Source organism: Planococcus citri, chromosome 3 (genome assembly GCF_950023065.1).
Source record: "Planococcus citri chromosome 3, ihPlaCitr1.1, whole genome shotgun sequence".
Taxonomy (NCBI): domain Eukaryota; kingdom Metazoa; phylum Arthropoda; class Insecta; order Hemiptera; family Pseudococcidae; genus Planococcus; species Planococcus citri.
The window spans coordinates 42,124,480-42,149,832 of NC_088679.1; the positions used below are offsets into that span (position 1 = coordinate 42,124,480).

General features: G+C 31.7%; 1 protein-coding gene across 1 annotated transcript; it reads right to left on the reverse strand.

Annotated features, from left to right (window-relative positions):
- Positions 1–643: 643 nt before the first annotated feature.
- LOC135840391 (synaptotagmin-4-like) lies at positions 644–23,607 on the reverse strand. Its single transcript, XM_065356899.1, has 9 exons — positions 23,376–23,607; positions 8,233–8,474; positions 7,996–8,123; positions 7,794–7,922; positions 7,470–7,686; positions 7,208–7,363; positions 6,864–6,987; positions 1,904–2,097; positions 644–1,821 (listed from the first exon to the last, which is right to left on the reverse strand). Exons 1-9 carry the CDS (start codon positions 23,431–23,433, stop codon positions 1,702–1,704), a joined length of 1,368 nt encoding a protein of 455 aa, XP_065212971.1. The 5' UTR covers positions 23,434–23,607; the 3' UTR covers positions 644–1,701.
- Between the last annotated feature and the right edge of the window lie 1,746 nt (positions 23,608–25,353).

Here is a 25,353-nt window from a genome sequence, read left to right on the forward strand (position 1 = left end):
TTGACGTAGATTCTTGTATCCAACCTCATTTGTCGCTAAAATGCAATGCGGAGGAGAAAATTGCGAAAAACGTGTTTTGGGGGGCTAAAATCCACTGTGGGGGGAACGCACCAGGTGGATCGGGGGCGGCTCCGGATATGTTGTTTAGGACACCATCCTAGACCTTTTAAAGCAAAAAAATCTTTTGTGGGAATTTTGTTCGGGTCCAACCCCTTACCGACTGGACTATTTGTTCGAATTCAAAATTAAAAGCGTTTGAATTTTTGGAAAATTTAGAAATGCAAAATTCAAAGTGCTTCTAAATTTTAAAATGCTCTTGTTCGTTCAATTTTAAAGATGTGTTGAAATTTAAAAGTACTTTTTTTATGCTTCTATTAAAATTCTCTAAATATTATGGCGTAGTCGAATTCAATTTACTATATAGCCCAATATTTAAAAAATTATGCAACTTTGAAAAGTTTACGCTAAATTGCTCTCAACTTTGCTCCTTCGGTTTTAAGGCCAGCAACCCAACTTTCAGATAAGTGTGCAATTCTGCAATTCCAAATTTTTTTTTAAAGTTTGAAATTGAAACGTGTTGAATAATTTTTTTCGACTTTTTATTTTCTATCAAATCAAATGAAAATGTTCCTTCTGCTTGATATTTATGGTTAGAATAATTTTATTTAAATATGTAATTCATTAAATTTGATAAATGTTGAAGATAAGTATACCTTAAATGATAATACGAGTACATCTTAACATTTTAGGAAACGCGCTGTACTAAAATAAGACACAGAAATCAGCGTGATACATACGTCGCACTGGTCCATAAATGCAATATTTTGTGCTTACGGAACATAAATGGAGTCGGTACGATAAAAAACAATACGGAAGAAATACTTTTGAAAAGGAAATCAACCAGGTAACGATTGGTAACTAATAAACTGTCTCGTATTTTTTTTTCTTTTCAAGTTCATTACAACTTTGAAGTGTACGAATTCAAAATTTATGTAGGCTGTTATATGTAAGCTTCGCCTATAGTAACTTTATCAAAAATACGTATAAATATCTTTCAGTATTTTGGTCTGTGCTAAAATACGCTTAATATACATTTATATTAAAAACACTTCTCTTACATTTAGGTATTGGTATGTACAGACTGTATTTTTCTCTTTAAATTCTCAAAACACTAATGTCAAAAATTTTTCAGAATGTGATAGCTCAAAGCTTATGTACATTTTTTTTTCTAACAAATGTTTTTATGAAAAATTTCGTTCGTAAGCAAAATTCGTTTTGAGAATTCAGAACAAACTAACGCACTATTCGTAAAAATTACAGAAAAATTAATCGTAAGTATATAAAATAAAAAAATATCACCTAGATCTACCAAAAAAAAAAAAAAAAAAAAAAATTAAATAAAAATGATAGAAGGTATGTTTAAAAATTTGTTCACAATATTATCTATGGATTCAAGTGTGTGGTCGTTAGAAAAAAAAAATTAAAAATTGACGATATGAATACACGTAAAATATTGTATAAGGTCGCGGTCATATAGCTGTTGTTTTTTTTTTCCTCGAAAAATAAATCGAAATACATTTAAGTACATACAATTCGTTCAGGAATAATTATAATACGTATGATTAAAACTATAGTACCGAGATATTAGAAATAACATGATATTCATGGTTTTTCATACACTTGTACCTCCTTCAGAATATTTTACTCGTGTAGTTTGTGCCAATCAGCAATTTGTCGTCGAGGTGAGTTGCATACCTCGGTCCAGTGATGAGATGCTGATTCACAATCTGATGCAGCTCCCATTTCTAATCTTCCAATTACCTGGAAATTGAAATCATTTGCAATGAGATGATCTATGCTATACAACATTTGTTCTCATTTAAATAAATTTTCATCATCGTACCTCATTTTTGGTCACACGATCCCAATCCAAGAGTAAGAATTCCAAACTGATATTATGAAGACCATCGTTGCCAGATGGTACTTCAAATACGAATGATTCGTTAAATACTGGATTCAGTGTGCGTTTTTTAACGTGTGTTTTCTTCTTGGCGATACGTTGCCCTTTATACATTAAGTAGATCTTCACGTATGGATCTGAAAATACAAAATAACCGGAGTGAAGTAATGCATTTTTAGTGTGCGTAGCACACTATTACTTTCGTTCCGAAAGTTGAAAAATTCTTTGGCTCGAATGTTCTCTTAGAGGAATGGGCCGATTTTTTTGAATCTTTCGTAGGTAGGTGAGGCTTAACTTGAGGGAGGGAATGTCGTAATTATAATTGCAATTACTCAATTAGCTTCTTGAGTAATTGCAATTAATTACGAAAATTTGTACCAAAAAAAGAATAAAAAAGGGAAAAGGGCCATATCAAAAGGGAAAGCCGACAAAAGCGAAGCCGACTTTAAATTTTCAAAATTGAACAATGAGAAAGGTATCAAAAGTGGCGCCGACAGTCAGTTAAATTTCCATGTAACACCGCATGGGGTTGTAAGAACATTTCCCATTGTTTAATTTCCAAAAAATCACCCCTGTGGTGTTACATAAATTTAGAAATTTAACTGACTGTCCGCGCCGCTTTTGATACCTTTCTCATTGTTCAATTTTGAAAATTTAAAGTCAGCTTCGTTTTTGTCGGCTTCCCTTTTGATATGGCGTTTCCCTTTGTGTTCGCTTATCTGCCGGTTTTTATTGAATTGAGCAAACACAACAGGTGGTAAAAATTTAATTTTGAAGAGCATGTTGCGGCTCCACGTGGAGCTAAACTTTAAATTTTCAAAATTGAACAATGAGAAAGGTATCAAAAGGGAAGCCGACATCGGTTTTAAAATGTAACACTGCAGGGGTCCTAAAATATTCTTATCTACAGTGTTATCTTTCCCATTGTTCAATTTTAGAACACCTGCTGGTGTTTCATTTACACACATAGATGCTGAAAGCAGGTGGTTACCCTTTCCGCATCAAAACCTCCAGTCATTTGTGATTTTGCTGTGCTCCCAAGAGGTTCTCTTACTCTCTCAGTACTGCAGTGCTTATGCTTTCCCGATATATCGCGTTGTGCTCCGGAGCTTTCAGAATAGCATAGAGTAACATTCGGAATCGCGTTGTGCTTTTTTTTTGAATTCTCGTTGTGCTTTTTTTTCAAAATCGAGTTGTTTTTTTTTTAAATCAAGTTGTGCTTTTTTTCAAAGTTCGCGTTGCGCTTCTTTTTTAAAATCGCGTTGTGCTTTTTTTTAAAAATCACGTTGTGCTTTTTTTTTAAAATCACGTTGTGCTTTTTTTTAAAAATCACGTTGTGCTTTTTTTCGAAATCTCGTTGTGCTTTTTACTTCCTAAAATTCGCATTGTGTTTTTTTTCGAAGTTCGCGTTGTGCTTTTTTTTTCAAAATCGCGTTGTGCTTCTTTTTCTGAAATTGCGTGGTGCTTTTTTTCAAAAACGCGTTGTGCTTTTTTTCTAAAATTCGCGTTTTTTTATTTCGAAGTTCGCGTTGAGCTTTTTTTTTCAAAATTGCTTTGTGCTTTTTTTAAAATCGCGTTGTGCTTTTTTCCCGAAATTATGTGGTGCATTTTTTCGAAATTGCATTGTGCTTCTTTTTGAAGTTTGCGTTGTGCTTTTTTTTCAAAATCGTGTTGTGCTTTTTTTCCAAAATTCTCGTTGTGCTTTTTTTTCGAAGTTCACGTTGTGCTTTTTTTAAAAAAAAATCGCGTTGATTTTTTTCCCTAAAATTCGCGTTGTTTTTTTTCAAAGTTTGTGTTGTGCTTTTTTTTCAAAGTTCACGTTGTGCTTTTTTTAAAAAAAATTGCGTTGTGCTTTTTTCCCCTAAAATTCGCGTTGTGTTTTTTTTCGAAGTTCGCGTTGTGCTTTTTTTTCAAAGTTCACGTTGCGCTTTTTTTCCGAAATTCGCGTTGTGCTTTTTTTTAAAAAAAATCGCGTTGTGCTTTTAAAAAAAAAAAATCGCGTTGTGCTTTTTTTCTAAAATTCGCGTTGTGCTTTTTTCCCCTAAAATTCGCGCTGCTTTTTTTTTTTGAAGATCGCGTTGTGCGTTTTTTTTTCAAAATCGCGCTGTGCTTTTTTTCCAAAATTCGCTTTGTGCTTTTTTTTCAAAGTTCGCGTTGTGCTTTTTAAAATAAAAATCGCGTTGTTGTTTTTTTTGAAATCGCATTGTGTTTTTTTTCAACGTTCGAGTTGTTTTTTTTTCAACGTTCACATTGTGCTTTTTTTCCAAAATTGTGTTGTACTTTTTTTCCGAAATTGCGTGGTGTTTTTTTTTCAAAATCGCGTTCAAAATCTCGTTGTGCTTTTTTTTTTGAAGTTCGCGTTGTGCTTTTTTTTTGACGTTTGCATTGTGCTTTTTTTCGAAATTGCGTTGTGCTTTTTTTCCAAAATCCGCATTGTGCTTTTTTTTCAAAGTTGGCCTTGTGCTTTTTTCAGAATTCACGTTGAGCTTTTTTTCAAAGTTCGCATTGTGCTTTTTTTTCAAAATTGCGTTGTGCTTTTTTTTTACTAAAATTCGCGTTGTGCCTTTTTTTTCAAAATCGCGTTGTGCTTTTTTTTTGAAGTTCACGTTGTGCTTTTTTTCCGAAATCGCGTTGTGCTTTTTTTTAAATCATCATTGCGTTCTGCTTTCAAAATCCCAATTGCTTTTTTCCAAAGTTGCTTTGTGCTTTTTTTGAAAATCGTGTTGTGCTTTTTTTCTCGAAATCGTGTTGTGCGTTTTTTTTTAAAATCATGATTGCGTTCTGCTTTCAAAATCCCAATCGTTTTTTTTTAAAAGTTGCGTTATGCTTTTTTTTTCAAAATCGTATTTTGATTTTTTTCGAAATCTTGTTCTATTTTTGAAATTTGCGTTGTGATTTTTTTCTAAATCGCATTGTGCTTATTATTTTGAAGTCGCATTGTGCTTTTTTCGAAGTTGCGCCTTTTTTGAAATTTTGTTATGCTTCTTTTCCAAAATTACATTGCGCTTTCCCAACTAAAGAAGCTACGCACACTGTTACAGCTGCGCTTGGCGCAGCTGTCTAGTTTTATTTAGCCTTGTACAAGTGATACTTGAAGAAAATCGAATGAGTTTTTAAACATAAGTATATATGCAGAAAATGTCTTTGCTCCTTACATACGTTTTCTACCGTTTAACAATGTATACTTGTTGATAGAAACGTATAATTTTAAATATTTTTACCCTTAAGTTTTGTGCTTCAATTTTTCAGCTCCCAATATTCTGAGAAAATGTAAAAAATTACTCACTTTTCTCTTGATTTTTGAAACTCATGAAATCAAAGGTAGGTCCAAAATGAACTAAGTAACAAATTAAATTCAGGAGGCTGATTTTTGGTAAATTTTTGAAGATTTAAACTTGGACTATTCCTTATCGATAAATTGCAATCTGAACTAATTCGAATAATACAGTTTACTAAATTACGTAACTTATCCGATTTTTGACCTTCTAGATCAACACTTGATGATTTTAATTTAAGCCATTTCAGTTTTTAAAAAAATCGTAATCAAATGAGTTGAAATAAAATTGTATTACTTACATTAGTGTTTTTCGAAAACTGAAAATTTTTTAAATCCGTTGAAGGCTCTAAAATAGCTCAAAAACTTACCAATCGATCCGAAAATTTGAAAATAAAGTACCTAGGTACCTAATAGCTATAAACTAAATTTCAACTTCCTACTTCGGTTTGGTGAAATTATACATTTTTTCTAATATGGGAAATAAGCTCAATATAAATTTTTAAAAGTTCCTAAAAATTTGGATTTAGTTGAAAAAATATCTTGAAAAAGATCGTTCAAAAAAGAATTTACTCTTTAGGTAGATTATATAATAGGTATGTATTTATCATTTTTTTTTTTTTTTTTTTGTTGACTCATTCTTATTTTCAAGCTGTCTACTCTTTCTTTTGAGAATGCATGAAAAATGTTAATACCCTATTTCAGAATTTTTTTTTTTTCAATTTCAAGAATAGGTACTTATTAGGAATTTTGCTACTCTCTATGCGTTCTACGAGTACCTAGTTTTTTTTTAAAAATCTAATATAACAGATCCTATTTTTGCTGAATTTTTTTTGCTCTCCTGAAACGAGTAAAGAAGGAAATTCACTGAAATATCAAACATAACGATCAGAAATTTCTAAAAAACTGAAATTCGAAAAAGAAAAAACAAGAAATTAGGTTTTTCTTTTTGCGAATTCTAAAACAGATTCATGTAAATACATACAAATCTACTTTTCGAAAAATGTATGGAAAATAAAATTTTTGAATAGAAATAAGTTTGGATTTAAATTTATTTTTATAGAGTTTTGTTCGAAATTTTAAAAATTCGAAATGTGGGGTCTTTTTGAGGAGATTGGTTATGTTCGTGATTTTAAAATGATTTTATAAATCTGAGGAAGTGAATTTTTCAACAATTTATGAGTGATTCAATAAAACTTTCCTAATCACTTGAAACCGAAAAATTGTACAAATAACAAATTTTTGTGGGGAAAAATCATCTATCTAATGTTCATATCAATTACGTTTAAAATATGAAGTGATGTCTGTGAAAAAATGTCCCGTTCATTATTTTATCATCACAAACGAATGACTAATTATCTACTAATACGAGCTGGGCGCTGCAGCATCTGAAATGTAGGTACCTCGCCTATCTACGTACACGTGCAAATTCCAGTACCTCTACACACATGTGTATTTTTATTGACCCTATTATCGCATAGATATTTCACTTTTATGAGTTTGCTTGGCTTTTAAATGACACAGCGCCGTCTCAATTTATTTTTACACGCGGCGGTTACTATGTGTGAATAATTGGCGGGTTTCAATGGTGTGAGCAAAAGTATTGATTTCTTTTTCAACTTTGCTTACCAGCTAGACCAGTGACGTCCATTTTAGGTAAATTTCTGGCTTTCAGTATAACTACGGTTAGACGATTCGCTGCCGGTTGCCAACAAAGCGATACCAACATTTCTCCACGCCCTTGACTTTTCACCTAAACAAACAAATAAATTCAAAATTTTAACGTCAATGAACAGCGAGCACAATAACAATTTTGAATATAACTTCGATATAGGTACAAGTTCGATTACAATTCGAACAATTGTACGAGTAGGTATTCTGAGGGTAAAAAGTATGCAGATGTAAATCTCTACCTACAAAGTACGTTTTGAATCGTAAATTGACGACTTGATTGACGATATGGTTACATTTACCTTTAGACTGCGAGGTTGAATATCTTTTTGGAATGTAACATTTGTATTGTCTTGATTTATAATGTCGACTGAACTGAGTGGGAAGAATACTTCTCCTATTATTTCATCTCTTGAATATCGATCGAACGTCAATACGATGAAGTGTAACGTGATAGACTGAAAACATGATTTCAAATTCAATGTGTCATTTTCATCAACTTTTTGAGTAGGTAGGCCTGCCTACAAATTATCTACGGATGGAGAATAGTTCAAATATATATACCTGTAACTGATTTATTTTAATACCGTAGAAGGAAAAATCTTCTTCATAAACAGGATTACGTGTTTTTCTCAAAACCCTGGTTTTAACTTTGTGTTGTTTTTCTGGTAAAAGCTGCAATTTAACGTACGGATCGCTGTTCGCTGATGTTGAATCTTTCGATGGTAAATTCTGACATTTTAATATACTGACGATCAGTGTGTTCTTTTCCTTTTTGTATCTGAGACACATTAACAAACGGGTTTTTATGGCAATTTCATCTTGTCAGTAATTTTTTACCGAATAAACAAAAAGTTAATAGGTGAAGGAGTTAATGTAAGTAGGTACCTGATATTGAAAAATAATTGGCCCAAGGTTCCAGTTAGAATTTCCTGGCTCGTTGTAATTTTAATCGAACCGTCGTCGGATTTTGTCAATTTCGAATCTACGCTGCATGTTTCATCTTCGACATGAACTCTGAAGGAAAACGAAGCAATGAATGAAATTGCTCATTTCGCGACGAGTGAATTAATTAGAAATATTTATTTACGTGGCGTTTGCTGATTCTTCAGCTAATGATGGTCCACTGGTTTCTTCAGAAGTGGGACTTTCCTTAGGGGAATACCTTTGTTGAGTCGATCCTGTCGGACTAGGACTGTTGTTTCCGGAAGTGTTACTCTACGAATTGTTTATGAAATTAGTTGAACATAAATAGCGATTGCTCGTAAGGCGCTATTTTTTTTTTTGAATCAAGCACTTGAAAATATTTTATTTGAGAAAAACTCACCAAAGGTGAAAGTCCTGTCGGGCTCGGGCTTTTCTTCAAGTAATGCCCTGAACCTTGATTGGTAGCTGGACTTTTTACGGCTGGTGTTGGTCTTCGAAGAGTTAACGGCTTTTGAGGTGTATCTCTTTTGATTTTTTGGTGTTGTATTCTTCTCCATATGATACGAAATATGAACCCTAAAAGTACGACTAATCCTACGAATCCGGCGACCGTAAATATTATCCACATGATTCGCGAATCACCTATAAAACAAATACACACGTATATATGTATGAGTTGGTGAAATGTTTTGTTCGCATCTGTGAACCTGATTCTGTTCTCTGCAGCGTTACGTTATTATCATTATCTGTTATTAGCTAAACGAGCTACAATATCTACATATACTCGTATGTTTTACATAGTTATATTCTAATATCGATAAAGACTAGTAGTGTTTTTTGTAACGATTTTCCCCTCTCTTTTGATTTAAAATAAATTATGATTTTACGCGGTACGTTTTTATCGAAAGGAAATACCGAGGTAACCGTTGCAAGTTATCTTTTAATGTATGTGATCCGCGGACAACTCGATATGATTTTATAGGTACCTATACTTGTTAGTTCTATGATTTGATTGACTTTTCATTGTGATCGTGAAATGCTTGTAAATTTCGCATCAAAGTGAAGGGAATTGTCGTGTTAATGAGAAATTAATTTTTCAATTCACATTTTTAAAAAAAACTATAGATTTCAATTTAATATTTCTGCGCAATAAAATTTCAGGTACGCTTAAAAAACGTCATACTAATCGACAATCTCTCGAATAGTAAAGATTTTTGAAAGCCATAAAAATACTTAATTTGTCCGGATTATCATATTAAAAAAAATTCTCGGTACACTTCGATTGATTTTTTTCAAAATTTTCGTAGATGAGAAGCTACAGCTTACAAAAAATCTCACGTATACGTATATAGGAGTAACTTCCTTTCAGCAGTAACATAGACAACCCATCTTCAGTTTTTGTACACATGTTTGCCTATTCCTAATCATGGAAGGAAATGGTCGAGTTATGTTCTCTGCTATCTACATATTTCTCTAGTTGAAAAGTTGTGCATTTAAATAATGAAAAACCAACATCGTCGTCGCAAAAAAAATAATTTCAATTTTTCCTTAAAATGATTGACACCTACATAAGTTTTGAAAAACAACTCAATCTTAGGTATAAATACAGAATATATTTCCAAATGAGTAACTTACTTTAGAGAATCTTTCGACCACTTAATCACCCATTTTGATTATTAATTTTTTTTGCCAGAGCATGAAGATTTACAGGGAAGTTTTAAAAAAATTTCAGTTGTCCAAACCGAAAATTGAGGATTGAAGAAAATTTTAAATTTTCCAAAATATCCAATAATTATGTATTTGGGTATAAATTGATGAAATGCGAAATAGTTGGTATTCTGGTCATATACAAATTACAAAAATCGCATTTAGAAGCTCAATATTCACATAAATACGATGTATAGAGTATAATGTTTTTTTTTGGGGTGGGGAAGGGATGGTTCAGATTTTTCAATAAAATGCTTTAGAAAACGAAACGAGTGATTAGTCTGTCACAACTACAGGAATGTTCTTTTTGGGTAATGCTTCAGTTACCGTTTTTGCGGTGGGGGAGGGGTTTTCAACATGAGTAATAAAATGTCTAGTTTTGGACCAACATTTTTTCAACAAAAAAAAAAAATCAAAAAAAAACAAAAACTAGACAGCTAAGCAAAGCTTAGCTGCAAAGTGTGCGTAGCTAGCTGCCTTTTCTACAGCTATAACCGCTATTACATATCTAAGTAGTGCATGCCTCTAATTTTTCAGAATTCTCATTATCTTCATAATATTACATACAATAATTCATTTATCATTTTCAAGTTCACATTATCTACAACTTATAGAACTTTTAATCAATTTTTGGAATTCTCAGTGTCTCTAAATGACAAATTTTCATTTTTTTTTTAGAATTTCCATTGTCTTCAAATTTATAACATTTCAAACCAATTTTCAGAATTTGCCTTTGATTCTAAAATTATTAAATCATATAAAATATGTTAAGAATTCGCATTGCCTCTAAATTACACGACAAAAATATGGGTAATTTTTACAAAAATTTTTGACTATATATTTAGCACAATAACTGGATCCCATTCAAAAATACATAATATAAGTATGATAAAATTTGTTTTGAAAATCAGTAATTTCCAACTGTTCAGTTATAATAGGTAATAATTTTTACTGTAATCTTATAGTAAAAATCATCATTTTAATAAATTTTGCTATAACATTAGTAAAAATCATTTTGTCTTAATAATTTTTACTAAAGCATGATAATTAAAATTGCATAAACCAAGTTGTGTAAAAATGACTCATTTTAAAGTAATTTTTATATCATAAAAAGTAAAAATTACTCATCTTAAGGTAATTTTTACTGTACTTACGGCGCTATAGGTATAGTAAAAAGTATTTGAATAAATGAAATGAAAATTCATTTAGCAAAATGATATCATATTTCATAACTTTGTTTTTATAAATCAAAATGAGGGGGCTACAGGGTTCAAAATTCGTTTTTTTTTGCACCAGCATCATGTACTCACTCCACAGCATTTACCTATCCAATATGTCCAACGAAAAATTCGTCACCTATACCTACCTACCTGATGGGGATTCGAACCTGGGACCCTACAATTCCTATTCCTACCTACATGCCCTAACCATTCGACTACGAGTTCACATGGTGGGTTAGGGCATTAAAAGAATATATTTGTTGGGTAAACGCCCCACCAAACCACTCCCACTTAGAATATACAGCTAACAGATGAGGGGTGTAACAGGGTACAATGAGACAGCTGATTTGAAAAGCGGAGATGGAATAGACTGGGGGTATAGCAGGGTACAATGAGCGGCAGGTGTTCTACAAGTCCCCTTTTCCCTTTTTTAGAATTTAATGCATTAAAATAATGAACTAAAATTGCAATTACTCCGCAATTACCCATCCGAATTGAATGGAAAATAATCTATTCCCTCCGCCTTAATGATTCTCAAATGGTGTCCAATAGGTACAAAAAACGGTTGGATAGTTTAAGAGAACATTCATGTATAATGAAATTTCATTTCTCAAAGCGAAACCAATAGTGTGCTACGCACACTAAAAATGCTTTGAAATTTTAAAATGTGCGAGTGTATAACTGCGTAAAATTGAACCCATTTGATTCTTTAAATTTTTAAACCATTAAATAATTACGACAGATTATAACACTGAACTTCATTTTTCATGTACTTATTGGTAGGTAGAGGTATAGGTACCCATTTTTTGATCAACTAGCGCAAAAACTATCAACAACTTGGAAAAATGGAGAATATTTTGGAATGCACGGGTATCAATTTTTAACCATTGCTGCCAATTTGAAAAACTCGAAAAAAATTGATAAGCTTTCGACTACCTACTTTTTTGATTTTTTGGATTTGGAGTTCGCAATAATTATCAACAAATAAGTTTCAGAAATTACCTATACATTTGGCCCAATTTATGAATAATATTTCAGAAGAAAATATTTTCAAAACACGAATCACCCCAAAAATAAGCGACTTGAAAATTTTTAACCCCTCAGTAGAACTTCCAAGGTGGTCTCTTGTATTTGTATTTTGGTGAAAATTGTCCAGGTCGTCGCAAAATCTCACGTTTTGGAACCGAGCGACTTTTCCCAAAATAGGTTGGATAAAGGCTTGAGCGAAAAAAAACAACAATTTTGTGGAAAATCCCCACTCCTTGAAGGCTCACAATTCCCCTTCATGGACACCTCTTGGAGTAGAATGTATTCTAGGTGACTCTGAACTTAAAATTAGGATCTTCGCCGAATTTGGTAAAAATCTTCCAATATTTTTCTTGCGACCCACCCTATTACCTAAATGTACATATCTACATATACTGGATATCCTATCCAACTGCTTCTGTACTTGTAGCTTACTAATGCATCAAGATTTCAAGTATTTGTTCATTAGGTAGGTATTCAGAACAGAAAGTTGGTGCACAACTTGATGCTTACATGGATACATTACGATCTGATGTAAATTCTGTGGTTTCTTTTAAATTTTTCTTTCACCCAAGTATCCTTAACTCGCTCAAAGTGTCGCCTATTCTTTCGCTACAATAGTATAAAAAAGTGAACAAAAACCATGCGCTATCGATTTTTTGCTACTTGGTGTGTAGTTCAAATTCAAGGATCAAGTAAACATTATCGCTTCCAGATTGCCCATAAGGGTGAATTTCACTGGTGAAATTTTTGAGTCGCGTAGGTTAGGTTCCACTTCTACTTTATAGCCGGAAAACAGCACTGAGCGCAGGCCGAATGATGTAGAAGAAAGAAGGCGAAACACGCCCCCTTTTCGTAACCTATATTTTTGTATATACCTGCCTTTTGCATTAATGTACATATTATTGCCTGTTTTTGCTAAATGCTGAATTTTCAAATTCCTTAAATTGACGTGCAGACGGCGTTACGATTACGAGAATTCTTCGCGATGCTATGCTGTATGTGCATTAATGCTCGAACGAAACCGATGGTATTTTCCTCGATACCTTTCCGTATGGTACCTATCTATCTCTATCTACCTGCGAAGCGACGCGATTAATCGATAAAGTTAATTTACAACTAATTCGAAATATACGTATACGGATAAGTTTCTAAATTGAATTTATTCCGCGTGATGTTGAAGACGAAGAATATAATTGGAAAATTAAATTTTATTTATACCGATCGAAAGTCATTTTATTAGTTTACAAGCGTAATATTCCCATGAAAATAAAATAATTCAAATCAACGCAGTTATTGACTTACTCGTATTTTTTTTTTTGCGAGTTTATCTTTTATTGTTATTGTAGTATTTGGAAGAAAAATTTTCATGTTGCAAATATCCAGAATATAAAAATTGTACAGTTATAAAAGAGAATTTTCCCCATCGCGAAGTTAAATTGATAGCATGATCTGACTTTCGCGATATTAATGCGGGGTAGTAAGTTATTGATGAGATGCGTTTTTAAAAAGAGACGTTCGTGTTTCTAAGCTTCATATCTTTTTTCTGTTGTTGGTGCGTTGGTGGTTTTTGATTTAACAGATGCAGAATCAATTTGATTTAAAATGCCATAAAAAACGATCAAAATCGCACGATCTAAGCAACTTTTTGCTAATCTGTTTTCACCATTTTATAGAGCATGAAATTTCGAACATTTCCCTCGCTTACAGTACCCATCTAGCATATTTAGTTTTCGAGATAATTCAATTCAAATTTGGATTCAAAATAGCTCAAAAACTAAAAACCCTAGAGGGGTAATGTAATCGAGGGAAATATTCAGAATTTAATGCTCTTTAAAATGAGATATTGACCACCTTTCTAGCTTTTTTCATTCTTGATATAAATGATATATTTGAGAATAATCGAAAAAACGGCAAAAACAGCCCATTTCAACTCACAATTTGGGCCTTTCAATTCCAAAATTTTTACTCCCGCGTTTTTTCCCTATATTCTAGAGAAGTTAAGCTGTCGATTAAGAAAAAAATTAGCTCTCTAGGTGCCATAGATCGGCCTGGGAATTTTTTTCTGATTTTTTGGGTATTTTTGGGGTATTTATTTTTCTTGCAGCTTTATTTATAGTATAGAATATGACCCCTTGGTGCATCAGCCCATCATCAGCCCTCCCAATTGATGAAAAAACCATGCAAAAAATCATAAAAATGGGCCACCACATGCGATTTTCACTACTTTGGGGCTGTTGAGTTCAGATATCCATTTTTTAAAATTCGAATGTTTTGATGTTTTTTTAATTTAAAAAAAAAAAAAAAATGTATTTTGAAAAAGTAAATGACTGCACGGGGGGGGGGGGTGAAATCCAAGCAAGAAATGCATTCGAAAGCGATTTCGAATCTGTGAGATTCGACATGCCACAATAAGCAGGTAGGTACATTTTCACGACTTTATAGAATTTTTATGACTTTTGGAGGAAGGAGGAGGTACGTACGTACGTACGTACATTCAACGATCATATTGTCCTCGAAAGAATTTTTTTCATCTTATTTTATTAAGGAAATTTCAAACTATATGCAGCAAAAATATTTACGCAATTTTGGATTTTTTTAAATTTGAAATTTTCAACTTGCAAAAAACACTACCTAACTCATAACTTAAAATATGCGATTCACTTTCACTTATGCAGTTTAAACGACTTACAATGCCGAAGATAAGTTCAAAACTAGACGTAATCAATTTGGAGGGTCCATTTTTGCGCATAATTCAAGTTTCAGATTGATGTATCAAAATTTTCTCTTTGTAAAAAAAATGCATGAATGAGTTATTTCCACCATTTTCAACAATCTGCCGAAAATTGAGAAACCAACTTTGACGGTGGCTCGAAATTGGATTTTGTAGTGCGGGTGAGATATGATGACAAACGTACGTCTACGTAACTACTCGTATTTCCTGGAGTTTTCATAAAGAAAATCGGTAAAAATCTACGAAGAATTATACGAGCATAATTTTGTAAGGATTTTCGAGCTTGCTTTGTAAAATCCCCTCTTGAAATAAATGTGGAGATTTTCATAATTTTTCAAACTTTTTATTCTATCGTTGATCGTTGAAAAAATTCAAAAAAATTCGAAAAAAAGAAAACTAAAAACTCTGAAGATTTTGTAAGGTGTTGATAGAATTGTTAAAATTCTGATTGTTTGGTTAAATTGGGCGACATGCACTTTCTGCAGTGAGCTAAATTTTAGCACGATCGAAGTTGAAATTGAGAAAGTTTTCTTCCAAAACTATTCATTCATTTCAAGGTGTGATTTTGCTATTTTCAATTGTTTCTAGTGTGAAGTGAGAAAGGTGAAGATTGAAGATGGAACTGCGATGTTCAGAAAAATTTTCCTAAATCAATTTGATAGGTAGAAATCAGTAGAACCTTACAGAATAAGTATTTGGAATATCGATTGAGATACACAAAACGAGCCATTCATTGCTCGACATTATTGTTCTAAATGATCCAATTCTGAATGTTTGGAGGGCGTTTGATTTGAAATAGAATAATGGTTCGCAAGTTTGGGTGTCAAATTTTCCAATTTTTTGAACTTTTAGGATTCTTCAACCTGAAAGTTGATGAAATAATGCATCTCTTAATTTTATTCACCGTGTGACGTGATTGATATTTTCAGATAGGGACCTGACTGATTGTGAGATAAATCTCTCCATCTCGTCTTTCCCTTTCCGCCTCATCAATTTTGTGCAGTAAATTAATACGAGCATGTCTGTAACTGATTTTTTGTATGTTAAGGATTAATTTATGAAGGAGTCTTTTTTGGTTATACTTAGTACATAATTAACATCAACGTTGAAGGTGTTTTAAAATGCGAATCACGCTATATTAAAGTTGAATCCCCCCAAAAAACGAGATCTAATCAAACTAGGTTTGAGTATTTTACACTTTGTACCTGCTCCGTTGCTCCGTAGCTAAATGTTATGCTTAAATTAACGGTCAGAATTAAGCTTAAGATTTTTAAAAACGTTTTTATAATGTATTTTCCAAGAATTACGGTGATATATTTTTAAAAATGGAATGTAAAAGGGAGGAGATTTATACAATTCAGAAAAAACATTTCTGCTGGCATTTCATAATGAAATACTTTACAATACAAAACGAATGATATGATAAACCTAATTGCTACAAAAAAGTTAATGAAATTTGAAGTACCGACAGCTTAATTTAATGTTCAAAAATTTGTTTTCTTTTTGCAAAGTTGTTTTTCATTTCTCTTTTAATGAGTAGGCACTAGGCACTTAAAACGAAAAGCTTATTACCTACGTGGTTTTTTATGGAAGAATGAAAATAGACTCATCGGGTTCTTGAAATTGAACAATGTACCTGAGTGTAAGTTTTATGTACCTACAATGTAGGTATAGTTACCCTCTTAAATTTTCAGAATAAAAATAAAAGCTCAGTTTTACGTGTTTTCGAATCGAAATGTCTATAATTCTACAAGCTTTCGCAAATTCACTCATGTAGCTGTAAAGCGTAAACATGCCAATTTAATTATTGATGAGAAACCTTTCGGTGACAGCATCTTTTTTCTTTCTTTTTTTCCTAGTCAACTTGTAATAAATTTGCGTTATAAGCTATAATTTCACATGGAAGGCGAATTCATAAATTGAATCTTTTGATGACGATTCCCATTGAAAATATTATTTTTACAATGAATGGAAAGTTCTTACTGGTACATTAAGGTAATAAGCTAAGTACATACAAATTGAATTAGGATTCTTTGCTGGAAAATATTCGTGATTAAAATTAAAGGTATCACGTTGCTCGTTAAACGTTTAAAGAACTATTTTGTTGAAAAATACCATTAAAAATACCTATATACCTCGAGTGTTTCTTTTCTTTTTACCAAAGTTTTCAAACATTTTATTAACCATTTTACGTCATGAAAATTTCCAGCGTTATTATCATCATTAAAATTATCGATTTTTAATTTCTCATCAAGGAATTACAAAGTATGTAGACTATATAGGCGTTTAATATCGAATAAAATTTTGACAATTTAGCAATATAATAAAAATGATTTTCTAAAAAGTAAATAACACGTATGTATTTTTTATTCGATAGTTGAAAATTACGGTTTCACGAATTTTAGATGGGTAGCTGAGCCTACGAGTATGCTCCCATCGAACAACTTGAAATTAATGATTTTAATAATTTATACCCCCATACGTTTGTATTTTTTGTTGGGTTAGCAACCAGAAAAACGTTTACATATTCTGTGGGATAAATTTTTAACGATGTTCGAAGTTAAAGAATCAATTATTTTCAAACTTGGTGGTAAATAACGTCTATGTAAGTAAATCTAAAATCCATTGCGCAATTTTCCAAATTACCCGCACGCTTCTTCATCAACAACGTTCGCGTTAAAGTTTCCCGTTCTCGGATACTTATACACATAACCTAGGGAGACAGGGAAGATTTTATACTTAATCGATTCCACATTATTTTCATAACAGTAGGTATAAGTATTTGATTCAAGTATGTATACCTACTTCTAACCAACTTCATATACAAACTTGAAAAGTAATTTCGCCAAAGTTATCGGAGCGAAAATTATTATTTGTCGGCAAATTTCGTTAAAATATGAAGGATTTTTTTTCTCCCTGTGATGAATCTGTATAGCGAAATTTTCAATTTGAGGAAATAACTACGTAGTATGTAAAAAGTTATCGAGATTTCAATCTTATTTTATTACTTCGTATATTCGCGAAGAAGAATTTTTTTTGTTGAAAATTACCGTACAAAGGAGACGCGTCTAGACAAAAATTTCACTCGATGAAAATGGAATTATTTTCTTTACATCAAACTTAGCTTGGCTTCGAATTAAATCAATAACTTTTACTGCATGGAGAATTTTATTAATCTTGTTTCTTTGAAAAGTTTCGCGATCAAAGAAAAATTTTACATTATTTGGAAGTTCTTCGGGTGATACTATAAATACCTAGGTAGGTATATGCTCTCAGTATATGGAAATCAATCTCGAAGAAAGTTACTTACTATACCCATACTTTATTGTTCAGGAGAAAAAACTAAGATATTGGCTCCTGTGTTGAGAATTTCCTGTATTTTAATTTTTTGATAATCAAGTTTTTTTGTTCGTAGTTCTATTGAAAGAATATATAATTTTTTCAAAGAAGTGGGATTGTTTCCCACTCAAAAATTCATGGGCCCAAAGTTTTAAAGGGTTAAAAAAGGTTTGATGTTTTTCCACAGAATGTTGTTTATTGACTACGAAAACCTGCAAAACTGCAAAATATCACCATATCTCAATTATTACATAGATAGGTATACCTACATACTTTCTCAAATTTTCTGATAAACATTTTTTAAAAAAAATCAAACCGAAAAAACATAAAACCAAAATGTAGATATAATATATTTTTTTTAAAAAATGATTTACCGTCAGAAAGTTGATCATTTTCACCATTTTAATCAAGCATAAATTCCCCAAAAAAATGCTCTTTCAATTTACATATATTTATCATCATTGTTGATGGTTTTTAAGGTACAACGTTTGCTTTTTGTAATGCCGTGACTCCCTTCCCCTTTCTTTTTACAAAATTAATTAAAAAGTTATAAGTTGTTGAATACTGGAAAACAACTGCAGGAAATTTTCTTCTTTTAAAATTGTTCAAAATTGATTAAAAACACCAATAGATATTCAAAACACCATGATAACTATAGATACTTGAAGAAATTACTTCCAATAGCAATGTTCACCAGAGAATTCGCACTTTTTTCTCAATTTTTGACACTATGACCGAAGTTTTGATTAGGTACAAAATGTTCAAGTTATATGTACCTTTGTAAAGAAAGTTACATGCAAAAAATCCATAACTGCAGAATGTGTGCAGAAAATCTATTTTGTATTACTTAGTTTGATACTCTTCAAAGATGTGGCAGAACATTAATTATAGATTTTTATAATGAAATAATTTAGATTTAAAAAAACCTGCGTACCTAATTAAGACTCATTTCGAAAAAATTTATTTTTTATTCCCTAGTTTAGTAAGGTTCTATCAAACTTATTTTTGTGGAATTGAGAGATAAATAAGCGTATTGTAGTATCAATATCCAGTTTTTATGGCAGCAAACCATATGGTAGATATACAAATTTCAATAAAATATCCAGAAAGAAACGCATCAAAACTGATAACTACTAATAAAGTCAGCTACAGAGTGTTTAAAAATGGTGGACACCCTCGGTGGAATTTTATGTCGAAAAATATAAGTTGGCTTCGATGTTCTTTCATATGATTCATTCTGAAGTGAATCTGAAATTGCTATATTCGTCTTCATTTTAAAATTTTAAAAATACCTTCTCTTTAGTCGACTCTAAGAACACTTTATTAATTGTTTTAAAAAGTTCTGGAAGTGGAGAAAAATTCAAAGTATACCCACCCAATTCATAAAAATCTTACTTGGTTAATTGTGAGAAATTTCATTCATACATTTTATGTATTTAATTTCCCGAACCTTCATTGGTAAATTCTTAAAAAATAATAATTTTACGTACTTAATACCTTTTCTGTATTTTTAAAAACCGTTTTCAACTGAGAAGTGAGAACCCTTTTTTTCCCCTCAAAAACAGTAAAATTTTACTCGATTGTTTTTTGCACAACTCCGAGGGTGTTTATCATTTTTGAACACTCTGTATGCTTTTGAAAATCAAACAGGCAAACAAACAAAATGAAATATGAAATGTTTAAACCTTGTGTAGGTATAACTGCTGCCTACGTTTGAGAATTTATCCTTGGGTAGAATTTTATCGCCTGAAAACGAAATGGATAAAGCGGATGATTAAATTTTTGATAACAAATTGAAAATTTGAAAAAAAAACTGACGAAAACCTTACTCCATCTTTATAAAGGAAAATGTGTTTTTGGGAGGTTCTTATTTGAAAACTGATGCAATTAATGTAATATTTCATTTATGTTAGCATTAATGCGATGGAAATTTCACTCGAAATGTAATTATTTTAAAACAAGTTTATTTCTCGAGAATTGAGATAAAATAGGTAGGTATAATTCGATTAAATAAAATTTTCTATGTAGTATAACAGTTCGTCAAATGATTTATTTTACAGCCCGAGTTGAAACTGCAGGAAGCTCTCTAGTGATATATTTCCTTTATTGAACTTCCTTAAGAGTTATCCTCAATTTTGTGCCAATTATAGCCTATACTTCAATAATGGTCAAGGGTGGTTGAACCGCTATAATCGTTAATTCCGAGTGTATTAGGAAGGTATATCACTACTGGTACCTATATTAGTTGATGGTTTGTTTTACGTCATAATAAATTATGCTTGAGAGAATATTAATTTGTCAACTTGTTTGGTATGAGTAGGTATTGTGTTTGTATTTACTTATGCAGAATAAGTGCGTATACCTTCTACCTTCCTTTTCCTATGAGTATAAAAGCTCGTTATTTTAAAAGATGAATATTTCGAGATAACGCACGTAAATGAGAGTAAAATAAACGAGCGAATGCGAAGAAAAATTAATAAAGTTGACGTACTCGTATTAGAAGATATAGATAGGCTGCGAGAAGTTGAACGAGTGATATGAAATTAGGACATTCGACGGGAAATTAATATCACTGGAAATGCATTGTTTTGATAGAGTCAAATTACACATTGAGAGCTGTAGTGTTTTTATCAAAATTTATTGATTAAAATAAACATGAATTGTTTTAGTTTTAATTACTTATCTCGCGAACAATCTGTAAGTAGGTACCTATACCTACACCTACACCTATTTATATTTTTTTTAAAGTTGTTCTATCGTTATACTTTTTCCATTAGGTTTTTTGCCGTTGTTCTCACAACTTGTGAAAAATGAGCACCTATTTCAATTTGGAATCCATGAATAAATAGGTGCGTACCTATATAGTAAGTATTATAAATTCATTTCTGTGTACAGGGGGTGTTTAGGGGGTGTTTAGGGGGTGAATGATCGAATTGAAAATTCATCCAAACGAATAGCTATCTCCGGGAAAATGCCTCAGTTGAACATGTTGCTTATCTTTAAAATTGAAGGGACAGATGAGACATCGCAATTATTGTTCGAAGGAAAAAAGTAGAAATGGATTATTAACCGTTGAAGAGGAGGGGGTCAGTAGTACATTACATTGAGAACTGAGCAAAATTTTATCAGATGAATTTTTGTCCAACTTGTGAGTTGAAGGAAATATCAATGTATTTTGAATTAAAAAAATCTTGATTTAAAAATCACTGATGGGAAAATATGGACAGTTTTTGACAACTTTTCAATTCGCACCATTGAAAATATGATCAAGGCCCAAACATGGGCTTAGGATTTTTCTGAAACCCAACTGCGAATGCATAGCTAAAATTATTAGATGCTTGATCAGCATCCAGAATATCAGGATTGAAAATAGCTTCGAATATAATGCGTGCGAGTGGGGTACAAAAATGCCACGAGTATTAATTTGTGATCAATTTTTTCCTCAGCTGATTTTAAGACTTTCTAATGTTGTCTATTATTAGAGTGGCAATTATTCTTTGGATTTTTTGGAGCTAAAGAACTCACATGAATGAGAAAATTCTCGATGGTGATCGATATTTTTCAACCTCCTTGTTTTTCCGTCCTCCCTTCTATGTATATCTTCATATCTCCCTTATCGAAGTATCGAGAAAAAAGCGTTGTCTGGCTAAATTCTGCTCGTAATGACAATTGTTTTATACGAAATTAAGAATTTTTTTGAATTGGATTCACTAAAATCTACTCAAAAAATCTAACTTAGTTCGGTTAAGTTGAGCACAGCATCTACTAAATCGCGAAAAGAAAGCATATGGGGTTAAATCACCCTGAACTGCTCTCTTTTTATGTTTCCCAATTTTTCGAAATCTCATTTTTTTCTTTAAATTTTTCTTGAAAAATTCCTGATTTAAGAGTGAATTAAACAGTACTCGAAATTTTGCTGAATCGCGTCAAAAAATATTGAAAACTGGAGTGGTTTAAAATCAATCGAAAGGGCCTGACTTTCTTGCAAAAAAAATTCTGTAAAATCATGCTTTTTTAATTCTTTAGAAATGATGAAGAAATTTCACCATTCCAAACATATAATTTTTGTCAACTTTCCAATTGATTTTGGGTTTGGGAGTTGGAAAGGGTTGAATAATAATTTTCAAAAAACACGTAAGCATTTGTAATACGTAGGATTACGAAACAGATAAATTTTTGAACTACACGAATAAAGATTTGAGAGATATATACGTAGGTAGGAACACATTCAAATGTTGCCTACCTTATAGAAATATTTTTTCTTTAAAAGAAAAAACTCGCTAAAACAGTCATTAGAGAACAACTTTTGACTTAATGAACTGGAAAAACCCGGTTTCAAATGTTGATCGAATTGACTTAATTTTTTTTTCAAATGTGTATAAGACCTAATTGCATATATATTCTGATGCAATTTTCTGTGGAGGATTTGAAATCTACACGTCTCTGGAAAGAATGTATCTGATAAGGATTACTGAAAATTTCAAGTTCTGAAATCTGGTTTCTTCGCATTTTTGTCCTGGAAGGCTTCATTTAGTCGCTAAATGCACCCACATCTATGCAAAAAATGATCTGGTATTTTGATAACATATTGTACTTGGTCATTCGAAATTGGAAGGCGAGGCGTAACTTATTGATACTTATCTAACATCCAGTTTTTTTAAACAAAATTGTTTTTCCAACTGCTCATCCCTGCTAATGGCTAGAAATTTCGAAAATTTGTCGTAAAATTACTATCTAATTTTGAAAAATGTGCTCCGTTAGAAAAAACATGTTCGCCCATAAATTTTTAATTTTCTCCTTTTTAAAATAAAGCTACGTTTTCTAACCATTGTATTGAGGTATCCTTTCGTTTGTGATGTCAGAGGTTTTTTTTTAGCAAGAAGAAGCGAGACAATGTGCAGTATTTTTATTTATTCGCATGATTTATATCCTGGTTAGAAATACCAAAGAAACGATATCATGCAATATAACAATTCAATGAATTGACTACGTTTGTTCGTTTTTCTCTTTTTTTTAGGAATTGGGTCATCGTTTTTACTTAAATATTTGGTATTTCTTTTAGTCAATAAGTAAATTTCTTTTTCAAAAGACATTTTATTCAACCTGATTTTGAAGAGCTTTATTAAAACATAAGGGTGTTCAATTGTTTCTGGTATGTTTTTCTCTTCCTTATTCGTTGTCTTCATTAATTCATTCGGCTAGGTGCCTGTTTATCAAATATAAATCCAATACAGATGATCACCAAACAAAAAAATATTCGTAACCACGGATAAATATGTACTTTCACGTACTAACCTATAGTAAAGTAGGTAGAGGTACGTCTACGTAGGTACGTTATGCATTTTTAACCTCCCCAAAAGTATTCACATATCATTGCCTGTAATTTACACTATCATGGACGCGCATTCGTTAGAATTCTTCCAAAAAAATCACAATAAATCGAGTCAATTCGCGAAACCAAAACACACGAATATATTTTTCACCTTGCTCGATGGCTTAACAAGATGGTGTACTTACCACTCTGCACCACTTCCTTTTCCGTTTCGTCGTCTTCATTCAAGAACTCCGCTGTCATTTCTCGTTTACTAAACGAAAAATAATAGCGAGACTATTTCTCTATTTAAAAATCATAGAAAATTTTCACGACAACATTGAAATTAAAGGAAACAAAATTCGCGCAAAGGAAAAAAATAACGTGATACGACAATCCGAAGCGAATGTGGGCGAAGAGTACTTATTCTACGACGAAATCCGTTCAATATTATCAACAGTTTAGGCTTTAGGCCATAGCGCAAGCGTTCATTTATCAGAAGAATATTACTCGCTTTGGATATTCTTCTGCCTTGTTTTGAAAAATTTTTTCAAAATATTTCATTTATTATAATTTTTATGGAGTGTGTTGCCTCGCAAGTTGAGCGTTAATTGAGCACGTGATGGGTTTAATTTTTAAACGTGATTTGTCTACTAAAAGGCAACGTTTTATATATCTGCGCTCTAAGGGGAATGAAATTGTATATGCAATATTGATCCTGGCTTTCGCGTCATAAGTGTTTGCCTTTGCAGAATCGCCCGCCCAATTGAATTTACCATCATAAACGCGATTAGATGGTCAACATATGGTGGTGAAGGTGTAAAATTAATTTTTAACTGCACGTAATTGAATGATACAGTGCACAATGGCGTTTAGATGTATTTAGGAAAGCGGTGGAGGGATGAGGCGATGGTTCCCATTTAGTTATCATTTGGAAAATTGAATTATTTTTCTTGTTGAGCAGTTTTAAAGTTCTTAGATAGGTTTTGCATTTTGTTTAAAATCATTTTATTTTGTTACGAATTTTCTAAGTTGAAATTGATGCCCTCACCCATTTTTAAAATTCTTCGTGGTATTTCTTTTAGATGAGTTTTTCATTTCTATTACACCATTTGCATAACTTGAGATATGTGTTATCAACAGAAACTTTCTTGGAATGTACTTATAAAGAAAATTCGAAAAAGTGAGTCAAGTACTCAGAATCATAATACCTGAGCTAGCTAAATTTCAAATGCCAAATTTTTTAATGCTGGAGAGTTTGTTCCATTTTTTATAGAAAAATGATTCAAAATTTGATAAAATTTAGGTCAAAAATCTGGAATTTTGTTCATGTTTACTCCTATATACCATCTTACAAATTGATTGGTCGGAGTTTCAAGCTACCCCACTCCAGGTTTTAAAAATTTTCCTCAAAAAAGGGTCCAAATAACATTTTTTCACTCAACAGAGCATTCTTTATTTTATTATTAGTCAACTCTGACCGAGCGAACACTTTTGTGAAACAAATAAGCCTAATTTTTTTTTTTACCAATTTTTTATAAATTGACAAAATGTGAAGTATAAAAAAAAAATACTTGAAAAATTCAGCCCATAAAATTTTACATTATGATGGATTTTTGAGGTTATTAGTCTCTCACTATTTGCAAAAAAATTTATCAAAAATTGTTTTCAGGTGCTCGAAGATTTTCTTCAAACCATATTCAAAAGATACATCCATCAGAATTCAAAATTGATGAAGCGATTATGGGAAATCACTTTCGGTGATCTTGTCAAGTTGAATTACTACGAGTAAGTATATCGAGTAATATCCCTCATCTTCCGTGTATTAAAATTTCTTCAGAACAATACATAGATGTGAAGATTTAAAAAAAGTTTAATATGTATCATCCCCCAAAATACGGGCCAGAGTTTTGTTTGTGTGTGTATGTCGAAAATGCTACTAGTTTTCCTGCGTGAAAGACATCATTAGTGGTTAGTTTTTTATTTAAATTAATGAGCAAGTCGTTATCAAAGGATTCCCTGTACCTACCTAATGTATCGGCTCGACATCATTTGAAAATAAATGTTAATTGATACCACTAAAGTTGTTGGTAGGTATCTATCTATAATTTGTGATATGCCTACTTTCACTTTGAACCATTTTCATAAAATGTTCAAATAATTAATCGTCAAATAAAATAACAT